At 37.1% G+C, this 13869-nt stretch overlaps 4 protein-coding genes and 2 non-coding genes across 6 annotated transcripts; 3 read left to right on the top strand and 3 right to left on the bottom strand.

Annotated features, from left to right (window-relative positions):
- Positions 1–2031: 2031 nt before the first annotated feature.
- T01E8.1 (F-box domain-containing protein) lies at positions 2032–4568 on the bottom strand. The gene is made up of 7 exons (NM_001377849.3): positions 4392–4568; positions 4029–4343; positions 3377–3508; positions 3213–3326; positions 2934–3167; positions 2443–2885; positions 2032–2387 (listed from the first exon to the last, which is right to left on the bottom strand). Exons 1-7 carry the CDS (start codon positions 4515–4517, stop codon positions 2201–2203), a joined length of 1551 nt encoding a protein of 516 aa, NP_001364580.1. The 5' UTR covers positions 4518–4568; the 3' UTR covers positions 2032–2200.
- On the bottom strand, positions 3742–3762 carry 21ur-15355. Its single transcript, NR_051587.1, has one exon.
- Positions 4569–9062: 4494 nt separating the features above from the next.
- On the top strand, positions 9063–10168 carry tts-2. The gene is made up of 2 exons (NR_000803.1): positions 9063–9329; positions 9554–10168. It is a non-coding gene; the product is annotated as an Unclassified non-coding RNA tts-2 (non-coding RNA).
- A 301-nt stretch (positions 10169–10469) lies between these two features.
- arv-1 (Protein ARV) lies at positions 10470–11483 on the top strand. The gene is made up of 4 exons (NM_001383932.2): positions 10470–10615; positions 10665–10891; positions 10943–11076; positions 11131–11483. Exons 1-4 carry the CDS (start codon positions 10478–10480, stop codon positions 11340–11342), a joined length of 711 nt encoding a protein of 236 aa, NP_001369870.1. The 5' UTR covers positions 10470–10477; the 3' UTR covers positions 11343–11483.
- Positions 11287–13075, top strand: R05H5.4 (Tyrosine-protein kinase). Its single transcript, NM_063800.7, has 5 exons — positions 11287–11671; positions 11723–11950; positions 12002–12265; positions 12311–12652; positions 12698–13075. Exons 1-5 carry the CDS (start codon positions 11525–11527, stop codon positions 12959–12961), a joined length of 1245 nt encoding a protein of 414 aa, NP_496201.1. The 5' UTR covers positions 11287–11524; the 3' UTR covers positions 12962–13075.
- R05H5.3 (protein-disulfide reductase) lies at positions 12975–13668 on the bottom strand. The gene is made up of 3 exons (NM_063799.8): positions 13586–13668; positions 13321–13532; positions 12975–13268 (listed from the first exon to the last, which is right to left on the bottom strand). Exons 1-3 carry the CDS (start codon positions 13664–13666, stop codon positions 13112–13114), a joined length of 450 nt encoding a protein of 149 aa, NP_496200.1. The 5' UTR covers positions 13667–13668; the 3' UTR covers positions 12975–13111.
- Between the last annotated feature and the right edge of the window lie 201 nt (positions 13669–13869).

The following is a 13869-nucleotide window of genomic DNA, read 5'->3' as shown; positions in this document are numbered from 1 at the left end:
ACAGTCGCTTCATTTTCTCTATTGGAATATTTTCCCATATCTCACAATTTTTGGAGTACCCCACAGTTTTTCGACATGGGAAACGGCACAATTCCCACAATTTCCTAAATTGGTACCTCTTTTCGTGCGGTCTCGCATTAAAACGGAATTCCACGTGGAACTTCTATGGGACTTTCTTTACCTTTAAAGCCAATAGAAAATTAATTATTTTTGAAAAATGTGTACTGTCAGATAGGAACGAGCAATTGACACCTAGGTGTGAAATCTGAATGTGTCGGTTTCCGGTTGTGAATCTGAAGGTATAAAGGTCATGGGAAAATTACCTGGGACTTTTAGAACTATCAAATAAATTGTTCAGTTAGTAGTAGTTGCTTAGGAATTTATATCGGAATTTTTGAGTTAACGTAACTTCGTAACTTTTTCAGACAAAGTTAAAATGAGTAAGTTGCAATTGTACAGACCATTGGCAGAAAAAACTGAGAGTACCAAAACATTGGCCGACTGAGCCATCAATCTGCTCACCTGCTCATCTCTACAAGCGGTTCACACAATGGTGTTTTCTGTGATCAATGCCCTCCGAGACCTAAACTCTGAAGATTCCGGAAATAATTACCATGGGAAAATATTTATTTAAAGGCAGTGTGGAATTGAAATATGGTCTAGAATTCAGCTCGAGTGAATTTCAATTTAATTATACTTAATTTGAAGAAAGTTTGAGCGGTTTCCAATTTTAACTCAACTCACAAAATGAAATCCACCCGAAACCTGTAAACTTTAAATTTTTCTGTACGTGAATAAACAAAGATTTTAAATTTAGTGTATCTTACAAAAAGCCTGATTACTCTCGTAGAGACCTAGAACCCAAAAAAGATCTTTACAAAAGTATAAATCTACAGTAGTGTTCAAAATTGATCCAACAATAAAAATGCGATATTATCGTAGCAAACGACAAAAGCCATATAAAATGTCTGTGCCATAAATATCACTAGAAATCATTGTCACTGGAACCTTCATAAAATATGTCCTTTCTCTATACCGTACACCTCCTCGTAAAGCGTGTCCTCCTACGTGTCTCCGCGTCTCCTCGATTCGTCCGATCTCTTCGCCAATTTTCGCAACAAATTGGGAATTGGCGATCAAATCTTGAGTGCGGAAGGCGCCCATCTTCGCACGAACACGCCATAAATCTGAACGTGTGTCCCTTTGATACAGGCCGACTCGGCGCGCGCGGCGCTCATAAATTTGAGCGATACACTAACGTTTTTATAGACACCGACACCTTATGCAGACACCATATCCCGACTGACTTGATGAACTGACTAACGACCTCGAATTTGTTGCAAAAAAATTAAATGTTCCTGGGGAGCTTGTAAGTAAAGATTTTGGAATGTTAGGTTTCTGTTGTCTATAGAAATTGCCCTACGTCCAAAATTCAATTTCTCATTAGCAAAAACTATATTTTCCCATGATTATAACTTCCGGAATCTTCTGATCTACATCCTCAATTTCAGTCAATCTCGGAAAACACCCAAGTGCGAACCGCTTGGATCAGGTGAAAGGATCACCGGCTCAGCAGGGGGTATGATGGGAATCTGGGCTCAATATCCGGCTACCAAAGTGACAGATCCTGGGTATTTTACGAAAAATGAAGAAAACATATTGGTGTTGAAAAGACGTTTTCCAGAAAAAAAACATCCCAAAAGGGAACTTTATGTTTCTGAAAAGTTATTGTTATTGTAGTTATTTCATCTAGAAAAAAATCTTCAAATTCAAGCTTTTAGTTCACATTTTCTCATAATCACCACCAAAGTGGGAGCCGCATAAATTGATGAGCAAGGAAAAGATCACCGGCTCAGCAGGTGGTATGATGGGAATCTCCACTAAATATACGGTTACCAAAGTCACAAATTCTGGAAAGTTTCGAGAAAGGAAGTAATTTTTATAGGAACATGTAGAAAATTCAAGAACTTCTGAAAAAATCAATGTTTTCATAAAATTCTCAATTTCCTAATTCCTCTCATACATTACTCTCGAATAGGAATGTTTTATTTTATTTAAATCAGACATGGACTTTAAATATCTTTTGAGGTATCCCACGGCAAACATACAGAAATTACATATTCATATTAATATTGTTTTAAAAAAATTGTCAGACAAACTTTTAGACCTGTAAGAAAAAATATGTAGAACTTAAAACAATTCAACAAATAACTTTCTGAATACAAGAATCACGAAGACATTGAAGTGCAGCATCGGAGAATTTTGGACGACCTGAATAGTCGGCATATGAGATCCATTCGAGCTCTGGACAGAATTGTGCCAGTGTATAGATGGACTTGTCAGTGCAGGCGGTGCCACGGATTCGGACTTCACGGAGAGGGCAACGTCTGGAATGTTTTTAGGTTAACCTTGAAGTATTCAAAAAAAATTTTGAAGGCTTACTTTGCCAAAACCGCCAGTCCTTTATCGCTGACCATTCTGCATCCATTAATATTCAAACATCTTAATTGTCGGCAATTTCCACCCAAAAGACATAAAAATCGATCATCAACGCTGGACATATGTGAAGTTTCAAGATCAGTGAGATTACGAGCTCCACGAGCAATTGCAAAAAGAACTCGATATGTCATTCTCATTCGACAAATCTTCAAACATTTCAACTTTGAAGCATTCGATTTTGAGCCACCGGCAAAATATTTTTGGAGAATATTGGTATTGAGATGATTGATTTCAAGAGAAAGGTGAGTTAGATTTGGAAGGTATTCTGTGACAAGTTTCAGAGGTTCATCGAAAAGACGTGGAACTGATATTTGAAGCTTGGTGATTTTATGTCCAAGAAGTGGGATAATGGCACAGAGAAGGTGATTTGCATTGTCAACGGCTTGCTGGAAATACATTTTTCTTGTAAAGCATAAACTTGTATTTAAACTTACAATATTAGCTTCTCTAACTGATACAATTAAATTGATACTGTTCAAAAACGGTTGATCCATTAAAGTGGAGAGCAACTGCTGTGAGTCTTCATCTCCAGACACTGATAATCGAATCGATTGAACTGTTGGTGGAAGCTGTGGCATTAATGAAAAGTAATTCCCGTACAAATCCAATGTTTTCAAATTCCCTCCATCGATCACAAACTGAACATTGTTTTCAACATCCTCAAGGTTCTAAGGAAAAAAAGAGTTCATAATAAAAAAGCATATGTCTAGTACCTCGTGGAAAAATCGAGCCAAGGACAGCTGTGAAAGGTTTGGGCATTGGGAGGACAAGTAGTGAAGAGCAGCAGCTGGATCAGCCAAGGATGTTGGGAAGTCGAGCTCGAGAACCTAAAATAATAAGGAAGTAAGTTATATGATATATAGGAAGGATCACCAACATGAAGCCGATCTCCAACATAGTGAGCAATGTCATACAATACTTGATCGTCGAGGGAGCGGCAGTGGTTTAAGTATAAACATCCGATCGTCGGGTTTTTGATGAGAAGAGTTCGAATTCCTTGGCTCGTAATCTGAAATTACAGTAAAATTTGAAAATGGCAGGTGAAATATTTATTTCTTTCTACAAATTTGAGCACAGATATTTATCTATTTTAAAATTGCAGAGAAAGTTTACAGAATACCATTCTTCTCACCGTTGTGTCAACATTTCAAATTATAAATTTTTGTTAAAAAAATATTTGTTTATATAATTTTTTAAAATTAAAACATAATTTCATTTTTAATCAAAAGTTTTGAGAAGTTGCCCAAAAACTTACTCGAAGTATCCATGTGATGACATTTTGCAACATAAAAAAAACTCTGGTGACAGTAATATTATTTTTTGAAAGTATAATACTTTCTATGTATTTCTATACACATTTCGGATTAAAAACTTCAAAAAAAAAAACAACGAGAAAAGTTGAATTTTGTAAGTTGTCTGTGTATGCCGCACATCTCCGATACAAGCTCGGCAAACATAGTCACCTTTCTGGCGCATTCTCAAAGTTCGAGAGATCTTTTCTAGAAAAGTCTCGAAATCAGGCCTCTCACCTTTCCACATCCAGATAAATCAACCGAGTACAAAAATGGACTGTACACATTCTCCAAACACTGATCTGTCAATTGGTGCATTGCCCTCAATTCCAACTGTCTCAGCAGAATTTGTCCTGTGGTGACCGCCTGTGCTCCGAGGTTAGTGACGTTTGGACAATCGACCAGCGTGATTTTCTCCACATATTTATTGTTGGTGGTCAGTTGATTGAGCATCTCGTCCGTAAGCTCAGCTGACAAATAAAATGTTAGAGATGGGATATTGCAGCCAAAGTATTTGGAGCACACGAGTGTCGAGCAATCTGATGCCGAAAGCTGGAAATTGGATGTTCTAACTGTTGGTCTGATAGTTTGCCGACTCACCTGGTCATGACTACAGAAAAATTCTAATAATTTCTGACGACACTCAACTGGGATGAAGCTCAGCTCACTGTTCAGCTCATGTTGGCACACAGCCGAAAGACACAGATTCAGAAGGGACTTTACCATGGTATAGTTATTGTAGATACATTTTTGGTACCCTGTATATGTTGTGAAGATCTGCAACAATAAAAATCAAGGGTTGAAGTTCAAAGGTTCAAATGAAAAAGCATCTGGATATAAGAGAAAATTCATAGAAATTGTTCACCACATTCCACATGTTATTCTCTTTTTTTCTGAGAGAAATTTTATGAAATATCTATTTTGGTCTTCGGAAAGCAAAACATTGAGGTTTTCTGCAATTGAAGGTGAAGTGTTTGGGTAAATAAACAACCGAATTAATGGAAAAAACACAATTCGAGACAAACGAAAACATTGTAGGCACACAACTTATCGCCTGCATTTTAGGCGACCTACACCTTCGGCCTTAAAGTTTTAACCTCTACACGAAAGAGCTAAATCCTTGAACAAGTAAATTGTGGCAAATACTCATTGACTCCAAAATCATTGACTACCTATTCTCATTGCCTACCCTTGCTCATTGTCTACTCATTTTCTTCATCAGTCAAGAGGCACGTACAAGGACCGTATTCCAAGAATACACCAAAGGTACATCTACTCAATTTGTTCATTCATTCAAAGGGTATACATATTTACAATCTTTCAATATGTACACAACATTTCGGGCAACAATTAGTAGTAGCTGAGTCATGTTTTAATTTATATTAATTTTGATAGGACACGAAAAGGCTGGGCAACATTCATTATTCATCAACATTAATAGCAACAATGGCAACAAAAAACAACAATTAAAAATTTGAAAAAAAAAGTGACAAAGAACGTAAAATCAATAACAATGAAATTTGGCATAAGAAATTCATTCGGAGTCATCAACTCCAGTGCAACCTTGTCTGACATGTCTGATACTACGGCGTCATGTTCCTATATACTCAAAAGCAGAAAACGAGTGATTGACTTCGACTCCGAATGAATTTCTTATGCCAAATTTCATTGTTATTGATTTTACGTTCTTTGTCACTTTTTTTTCAAATTTTTAATTGTTGTTTTTTGTTGCCATTGTTGCTATTAATGTTGATGAATAATGAATGTTGCCCAGCTTTTTCGTGTCCTATCAAAATTAATATAAATTAAAACATGACTCAGCTACTACTAATTGTTGCCCGAAATGTTGTGTACATATTGAAAGATTGTAAATATGTATACCCTTTGAATGAATGAACAAATTGAGTAGATGTACCTTTGATGTATTCTTGGAAAACGGTCCTTGTACGTGCCTCTTGACTGATGAAGAAAATGAGTAGACAATGAGCAAAGGATAGGCAATGAGAACAGGAAGGCAAAGAGCAAGGGTAGTCAATGAGCAAGGGTAGGCAATGAGAACAGGTAGTCAATGATTTTGGAGTCAATGAGTATTTGCCGTAAATTTTAAAGTTTTTAAAAATTAAGGCTTGTAAAAAAATTTTCAAAATATTTCAGTAGTTTCACTATGACTATGGTTACTTCACCACTAAAAATCGGTGTTTGCCAATCTCCCCTCTGCATCTACTCAACATTTCAAAATGAATCTAAAAAATTAAGAATATTAATAAAAAGCTATAAAGTTTATAAAGCTAAACTGAAGTGTAAAATTTTAAAATTTCGCTTTTGGTATTTGATAATTTTCAGCCCATTGTGCCAAATTTGAAATAATTTATTTTCAGCTTTTGAAACGACCAAATAAAGCGATGATAGATTTTTTAGAAGCAAAAAAATTTTTGAAGATAAAATTTCAGATTCCGCTTTACTGTAAAAATGGAAGAAAATAGGAAAATAACAAAAGGAAGGGAAAACAAACTTTGAAGCCGCAAAAAAGTTGGGAATTGGGCGGAAGATGAGAGAGATCCCGTCGGGAAGAGAGATTCAAGAAAGATCAGAGAGAGAGATGACATAGAGAATCTGAGAGAGCCCGAGAGCTCTCAGCAGATGCACACGGGATCGCAGAGAGAGTATGTGTTGGAGAGGATGACAAGAAGCAAAGGGCATGACGATGTTTTGAAGTATGTGACGGGAGCAGCCGAGAGTTTTCAATGGGTGAAATGGTGATGCCTCGAGCAAAGGTTACAGAGGGAAGTTCACTGCAGAAGATGATTCGAGGATTTTAGACTACACGCCACGTCATCACGAGTTTTGACATATAGAAAGCACCACTGGCTAGGGTTATTTGGGCTCTCATTGGGACAATTGAACAGTCTTCAAAGTTCAGCACCAGTCTACAAAAATTTACACATACTCCAGCAAATGCACTAATTTGAAAAAAAAAGTTGGGAACTGATCTTAAAATTATGATTCAATAAAAATTTGGGAAATGAATAGCAAACGCCACGGTATTTGAGGTAGAGTAGCATCAGTAGTGAGAATGTTGAAAACTGCTTCTGTGGTAATAAAATGATCTTTAAATATTTTGCCTGCTTGGGAACATTAGAGGAAGGGGCCAGATTTTTTTTCAGACTGTTGCAACTTATTTGCCAAAAATTTTCCGTTTTGTTTTCCAAACTACTCAGTTACTTTTCATTCCTCTTCCTTTAAAACTTTATGTCTACTCAGTGAGTGCATATTTCTTAAAGAATATTTAAATAATTCCACTTCTCTCAACTTTTGGAATTCCAGAAATGTTCAGTGCTAATCTGCCATTCTTGCCTCTTATAAAATTATCTCCACACTCCAGAACAATACAATTGGTCACATTCTCCTGATTCATTCGGACATACATGACTGTTTCAATGTCTCCTCCTTTTCCTATAGTGCTTCAGTTCGCAATCGTATTTGCCTGATCAAACAAAGCCAGTCGATGGCTGCAAGTGATTACACGAATCAACGAGACCGAGAACATCGTGCAAACTCTCGATTTCGATGCAAATTTCGTCGGCGCGCGCGGCTTCGCATTGTTCATGAATGAACGAGTATTATGCTTTGTTCAGTGGCTAGGCATTCACGACTGTCTGACTTCAAGAAGACTATTATACATTATTATTATTTTCTTCTTTTCTTATGTACATTTTATTTTTCGTTTCTAGAAAGTTAAGCTGGTGTAGTTGTAGTTGTATGTTGCTGTGGTTAATGTTGTAGAGAAGGAAAAAAAGTTTCAAAAAAACTATCTGAAAATTTTAGTATAGTTCTTGCAACCAAGTTGACTATGATATTTTAATATTGAGAACATTTAAAATTATATAAATATGAAATATGCTGAGTTTGAAACAATGCTTGTTTCCGCGGTATGTTTTTCAGTTGATAGAAATCAGACGTAGAAACTTCCTAGACATGGGCTAATTTTTATGTTTTGTGTGAAAACAAATTGTTTCCTTGGGACCTTCTTAATTTCTTGATCTTACAAGCCACGTGACTCTACACCTTTCTAAATACATTTACAATCCATGATTTGTTGCAATCTCTAATTTTTCTTCGTCTCCTTCATTTCTCACATATTCCCCATTCTCATTGGTTTCTATACCTCCCATTTGTCGCGAAACAAAAAGCCATAAATCCCGTCTTCTTCTTCTCCGATTCCAATTTCTTCATCTTTTCATCGGGCGGGGAGTGGAAGAGATTCAGCTTCTTCAGAAATCCACTTCTCGTTTCTTAGATGTATGTTTTCAATTTCTTTTCCTCATGGGTAATTTTGAAAAAGTTGAACTTGTATACCTTAATTTTGATGACCATATTTCTACTATTTTCCGAATTATTAAGAATTATTAATATTGCATTTGTCAAAATTCGATAAAATTGAAGTGATCTGAATCGTAATATTGAAAGGTTCATGATTTTATCAATATATCGAGGACTTTTTAGAACAGAAATACATGTTTCTTTCCAAAAATAACGTATTGTGTTTCTACATTCTTCTTCTATGTATTATATTCTATGTAGTACATCGAACTGGTTTACTTTGAAACTTTTATATAGGTTAATTTTGTATCTTTAAAGATGTCAATAAATAATCTACATAAAACAATAGAAAAAAATTATTTTAAAATATCTTGATAATAGTTGACATTTTTTGAATAAAACCAACAATAACTGAGATATAGGGTGTCAAAGTTGAAAATTATGGTGCGGTAGTTTCAGCTAGGCTGTCTCAGAAATTTTGTGTCACCTCATATTCCGACAGTCTGAAGCCTGAAATATTTCCTTTTCAGTACTATATAGTGAGAAGCTTCTTCCATTGCCATTCTCCTCCCTTTCCCTCACGCTCAATTTTACACATGCACACACGAATTGCGAGTTGCGCAACCCCCTTCCTAGACACTACAACGCGGAGACACTCAGCTGACCGCTTCTCGAATTCTCTCACTCTTTCACACTATTCCTGGCATCTCATTTTCCGTGCCTCTCTACTGGCTCCAGACATGCGGACGACGACGGGTGGCCACCGCCGCCTCCCCCCTCTTTTCACAACAAACTTTTATTTAGTATAGTCGAGCCACTCCCCTCTTCAATTTTTGTGTACCCCCCCCCTTGTTTTTTCCCTATTTTAATTTTAATAATGGAATGAATATCTTTTTAAATATCTTATTTGAAAATATTTTTTTTGATTACTGTAGTCTTATGATTTCAGATGTGAATCTCATCTTGGTCTAATTCAATTTGAACAACACTTCTGAATCTTTGAAGCTCTCAAACTTGGCCGAATCATCTGCAATTGATCCCTGTCTTTTGATTTTTGAGGAGACAATTGATGCCTCTGGATTATGGGAACATCAAAACGACAAAGAATTTCAAACTTTTATGAATAGAAGAAGCATGTGACGAACAATTTTAATAATCAATATCTGCTCTCAAAAAATTTTTGAAAAAAAAACGAAAAATATTTTTGGCGATTTTGAGGTTCGTTTGGTTAAGAACCTTTTTTCCTGTTAACGATATCCTAATTTTGCTTGAAGCTAAGCTTAGGCTTAGGTCTAGGCTTAGGCCTAGGCTTAGGCTTAGGCTTTGGCTTGGACTTAGATCTAGGCTTTGGCTTCGGCTTCGGCTGGGCGTGGCTGCAAAATTAAATGAAAATTTATGAGAAATCATTGGCAAAATCCACGACTAAAACATTTCAATTTCAGGTGATCACCGTCGTCATTCGCTGCGAGTGCCCCCGGTGACAGATGTACAGACCCCTTTCCGCCCCACCCACATTTCCACTATAGTATGTCCCCCAACTGTCCCCACAACAAAACTCCCGTCTTTCTCCAGTTACTCTCCCGGTCACTCCCGAAAACAGTCTCAGCATGTTCATTCAAACATGTTCAATCTACCCACTCCCCAAGAAGTCTTTCAGTGTTTGGTTACTTCGGTTCCAGCACAACTCTTCATCCTTCCCCCGTCCCAGTGTCATTTTCGTTCATTTGCTTCTTCTTTTCCTAATTTTTTATTTTTCAATCCCGTCAAAATTTCCCATATTTTTAGATGCTCTTTTGTTCTTCATGAATTTCTCTTGGCTCTGTGTCAGTAAACGATGATCTGGAAATGTTCTAGAACGTTCAAGAAACATTATGTTGTTCATATATTTTTGTACAATAGCGCCCCCAACAGTCTTTCAGATATTATTTTCTAGTTAGTCTGCTCACATGTCTTTCGATTTTCCCCCAAAAATTTTCAAATTTCTATTTTTTACAATTAACTTAAATAAAATGCTTTGTACAGTTACTGTATTATTTATTCAAATAGAAAATTGTTGAAAGACAGAAACGGTACCCGAAAAAAAAAGTAGCGATTCGATACTTTTCGGATTTCTAAAGTAAAAAATAATAAAATCATTTTTAATTGCACATTTCCAAATTTTGTTTTAACTACAAAAATATTAATAAAAACATTTCTAAAACAAGTTAATTTCATTGTTGTGTTTCCTAGGCCACGGCCATCGGCCACCAGAGCCGACATTTGTGTCGATTTACAGAGCACTATTTTCATATTGTTTTAAATAATCGTCACATTTTTGGATTTTCATGTCGTTTTTCACTGTTTTAACTATTATTTTCTTTTCAGAAATGTGGAAAACACGATATAAAAATCAAAGTGCATCAGTGAGCAAGGAAAAAGAAGAATTTGCATGCGTAAATTGCCAGGAATTCACTTCGACGTTGTACAAAAAGTATTCCGAGGGAGTTATTCGATTAACAGAATGTGTAAGTAAATTGAATTTCTTAAATATAATATTAATTTCGATATTTTAAGGATAATTGTGGAGAAGTTGTGGACAAGTACATCGAGTATGACGTGGTGCTCGTTGTTATCGATTTAATGCTCCAATACGTTCAAGCATATCGACATCTTCTTCTCAATGTTAGAATTCAACGACCCGAGCGTCTTTTTGTGATATTTTGGCTGAGTCATGCTGCAGATGTTTGGATTCGTGATAATAAAAACAACGAAGCGAAAGAATTGACCGATCAGGAGTGGATGTGAGCTTTTACTTATTAAAGCAAAAGAAAAAACGAATTTTTTTTATTCAGGTTCTATCGATGTTTACTGCTCTCTGTCGTGGAAATATTCTCATTCATCAGTGCCATTTTGATGTATTCACTTTGGAAAAATGACGAAACAAATTATCGGCAGCTGATTGCATCGACACTTCTCGGATATTATGGTAACAGTTTATTTTTTAAATTCAACAGTTGTCTGAAAATAAAATCAATTCCAGGAAATGTCGCAGTATTCATCTCCTTCGTCTTCTGCCTTTCTCATCGAACTTCCTACCAAATTGTGATGCAAATCTTCCTGCTGGTCTCACATATCCAAGTGCAACGAGTCCTTTTCCCAGCCGTTTCTGCTACTGACAACATCATCGTTGTGCTCACCGCCAAGACATTCTCCACTTATACGGGATCACTTTTCACTTCTTCGGTTTTTTAAAAATTTAAAAATTCAATTGTTTTAGTAAATACGTGTAATCAAAAACCTGTCTTCCGTGAAAAAACCTAACAAAAAAAAACAAATGAACTCCCCATAGTGTATATCAAATTGAATTATTTCTCATCTTCTGGACGAATCGATTGTGTGTCCAATAACAAAACTAACTGAAAGAAAAACAAAAGATGTGCAGCACAGAAAAATTGTCGGAAGCAGATGCAAATCTTCCATACTTCCACGGAGCTCTGATGAATATCGATGCAGATCAACTACTTGTTAATGAAGGGGATTTTATGGTGACGATGAAGAAGCAGCTGGACATTAACAAATTGGTTTGTACTATTTTTGGGTTTAGAGCATTTTTGGAGGTTCTTCATTTTTAGCAACTCTTCTTGGCAGTGCGATTGAAGAAAGGAATCAGGAGATACGAGATCAAGAGAACAAGCAAGACGGCGAAGATCGGTGGAAAAACTTCTCAGAACATCGTGAAGCTAATCAATATGTTGAAAGCTGATCCGATAGAGATTCGAGGAGAGAAGGTCGTCTTGAAGCGTGCCATTCCAAAAGGAAAGTTCCAATTGATGCATAAGGATGTGATTTTCCAGAAGAAAGTGAGATTTAGTTCTATGTTTCTTTCTAAATTGAATTATATTTTTTAACAGATCGGAGCAGGCGCCTATGGAACGGTGTATCGTGGAAAACTCGTGAAGACGGATGAAGTCATTGCAGTGAAGAAGCTCGATCCAGAGGGAGCCGACGAGGATGGTTTAGCTGAAATGATGAAAGAAGCCCGAGTGATGCAGCTCTATGACCATCCGAACATCGTCAAATTTCACGGCTTCATCTTGGACGATCTTCCGTATCTTCTCGTGCTGGAGTACTGTAATGGTGGAGCTGTTGAGGATCGGCTGAGAGATAAGGGAGAGGTGAGGGTGTTTCCAATTTAGCTGAAAGAAAATTAATTTTTCCAGAAAATAAAAGTTCCGACACGCGTCAAGTACACCTACATGGCTGCTTGTGGCATGGATTACCTGCACAAAAAGAACTGTATCCATCGTGATATCGCGTCGCGAAACTGCCTCATTCACAAGGGAGTCGTCAAGATGGCTGACTTTGGAATGTGCCGAGCCCAATCCGTCTACAAAGTTGATCTTAAAAAGCCATGCAACATCCGATGGCTGGCTCCCGAGGTTTGGGACAACGGGGAAACGCGTTTCAACACTGACGTCTACGCGTTTGGAATCATGATGTGGGAGTTTTTCGAGACCCCATTCAAGTCGCCATATGTTGAGATGAAAGCTGCTCAAGTCAAGGTAAATACTGCCAAAAAGGATCTAGATGTGTATTGAATTTTTCAGCGCAAAACCCGAGCCGGATATCGCCTCCCTCCACCACCATCAATGCCGAGTAGAATGGTGGAAATCATGAGCGAGTGCTGGCAAGTAGATGCTGAAAAACGACCAACCGCTGAAGAGTTGAAGGAAAAGCTGGAAGAGTTCAAGAAGAAAACGGAAAACTCCATCACTACTTCGGCACCACCTACAAGTGTGGAAAAATCGAAATTGTCCGTGTCGTCAGAGCCAACCACGAAGTCTGTGGATCCGAATAAATCTAGACTGTAAATGTAAATAAATCTTTGGCTGCGAAAGTTTTTATGGGAAATGTACGAAATTAGCCGCAATATTTGAAATTATGGTGAGAAATTGTGACAATTGATAAATTAGAGTGAAAGGAAACTTGAAATTTTTTGGTGTTACGTTGGTGGAGAAAATTTAATCGTAGAAAGCGAGCCACTCTTCCCAGAGAGCTTCTGGATCATTTCCTTTGTCCTGAATCTCGGTGCGAGCGTCCTGAACAACGACATCTCCGTTTGGCTTGACAATGCGCATTGATGGGATCGTCTTCACTTCGTATTGTTCAAGAAGCTCTCTGAAAATAATTATTTGTATACATTTAAAATTCGATTTTAGCTGAAACTAACTGAATTCTTGGAGTTCCAAATGGAATTGCAGTCCAGGCGCCCATGTGCTCAAGGAAGTATTCACGGAGATCACCGTCTTCACGATCGCGAGACACGAAAACAACCTCGAATTCTGGATGCTTCTTGCGAATCTCGTCGAAGAATCGAGTGAGCTTTGGAGTGAATTGACGGCATGGTGGACACCAACTGGCCGAGAAGTAGAGTCCGACGACCTGGAAATATTAATTTTGCCATTTTTTCTTCAAAAAAAAAAGAAATGTTTTACCTTTCCCTTGAGGTGCTCGCCAGCATCGAGCTCTTCGCTGTCTTGGTTGATCAACTTGGTTCCAGCGAGCAATTCGGACATTTCTGAAAAATAAAAGCTAGAAGTATTCATAAATTGAAATGGTAAAATGGCACCGGCGGAAGAAATGCGAACAAAATGAAGGTTAACTATAAGCTATAAATTCTGCAATAAAATTCGAAGAGTTTTCGCATCAAACAACTTCAAAAGCTCACAATTTGCTAAATATAAGACTTTAAAAACCGGGGTATCTGTGGAGAAAGCTC

This window comes from Caenorhabditis elegans, chromosome II (assembly GCF_000002985.6).
Source record: "Caenorhabditis elegans chromosome II".
Classification (NCBI taxonomy): domain Eukaryota; kingdom Metazoa; phylum Nematoda; class Chromadorea; order Rhabditida; family Rhabditidae; genus Caenorhabditis; species Caenorhabditis elegans.
This window is presented reverse-complemented; position numbering and strand designations above follow the sequence as displayed.

Coding starts and splice junctions, on each gene's coding strand:
- R05H5.4 (NM_063800.7), top strand. CDS start 11,525: ATGTGCAGCACAGAAAAATTGTCGGAAGCAGATGCAAATCTTCCATAC. Junction 11,672..11,722: donor AGCTGGACATTAACAAATTG/GTTTGTACTATT, acceptor CTTCATTTTTAG/CAACTCTTCTTGGCAGTGCG. Junction 12,266..12,310: donor GGCTGAGAGATAAGGGAGAG/GTGAGGGTGTTT, acceptor TAATTTTTCCAG/AAAATAAAAGTTCCGACACG.
- T01E8.1 (NM_001377849.3), bottom strand. CDS start 4,517: ATGGTAAAGTCCCTTCTGAATCTGTGTCTTTCGGCTGTGTGCCAACAT. Junction 4,344..4,391: donor TTTTCTGTAGTCATGACCAG/GTGAGTCGGCAA, acceptor TCCAATTTCCAG/CTTTCGGCATCAGATTGCTC. Junction 2,886..2,933: donor CAGTTAGAGAAGCTAATATT/GTAAGTTTAAAT, acceptor ATGTATTTCCAG/CAAGCCGTTGACAATGCAAA.
- R05H5.3 (NM_063799.8), bottom strand. CDS start 13,666: ATGTCCGAATTGCTCGCTGGAACCAAGTTGATCAACCAAGACAGCGAA. Junction 13,533..13,585: donor GCGAGCACCTCAAGGGAAAG/GTAAAACATTTC, acceptor TAATATTTCCAG/GTCGTCGGACTCTACTTCTC. Junction 13,269..13,320: donor TTTGGAACTCCAAGAATTCA/GTTAGTTTCAGC, acceptor AATTATTTTCAG/AGAGCTTCTTGAACAATACG.
- arv-1 (NM_001383932.2), top strand. CDS start 10,478: ATGTGGAAAACACGATATAAAAATCAAAGTGCATCAGTGAGCAAGGAA. Junction 10,616..10,664: donor TTATTCGATTAACAGAATGT/GTAAGTAAATTG, acceptor CGATATTTTAAG/GATAATTGTGGAGAAGTTGT. Junction 10,892..10,942: donor TTGACCGATCAGGAGTGGAT/GTGAGCTTTTAC, acceptor TTTTTTATTCAG/GTTCTATCGATGTTTACTGC.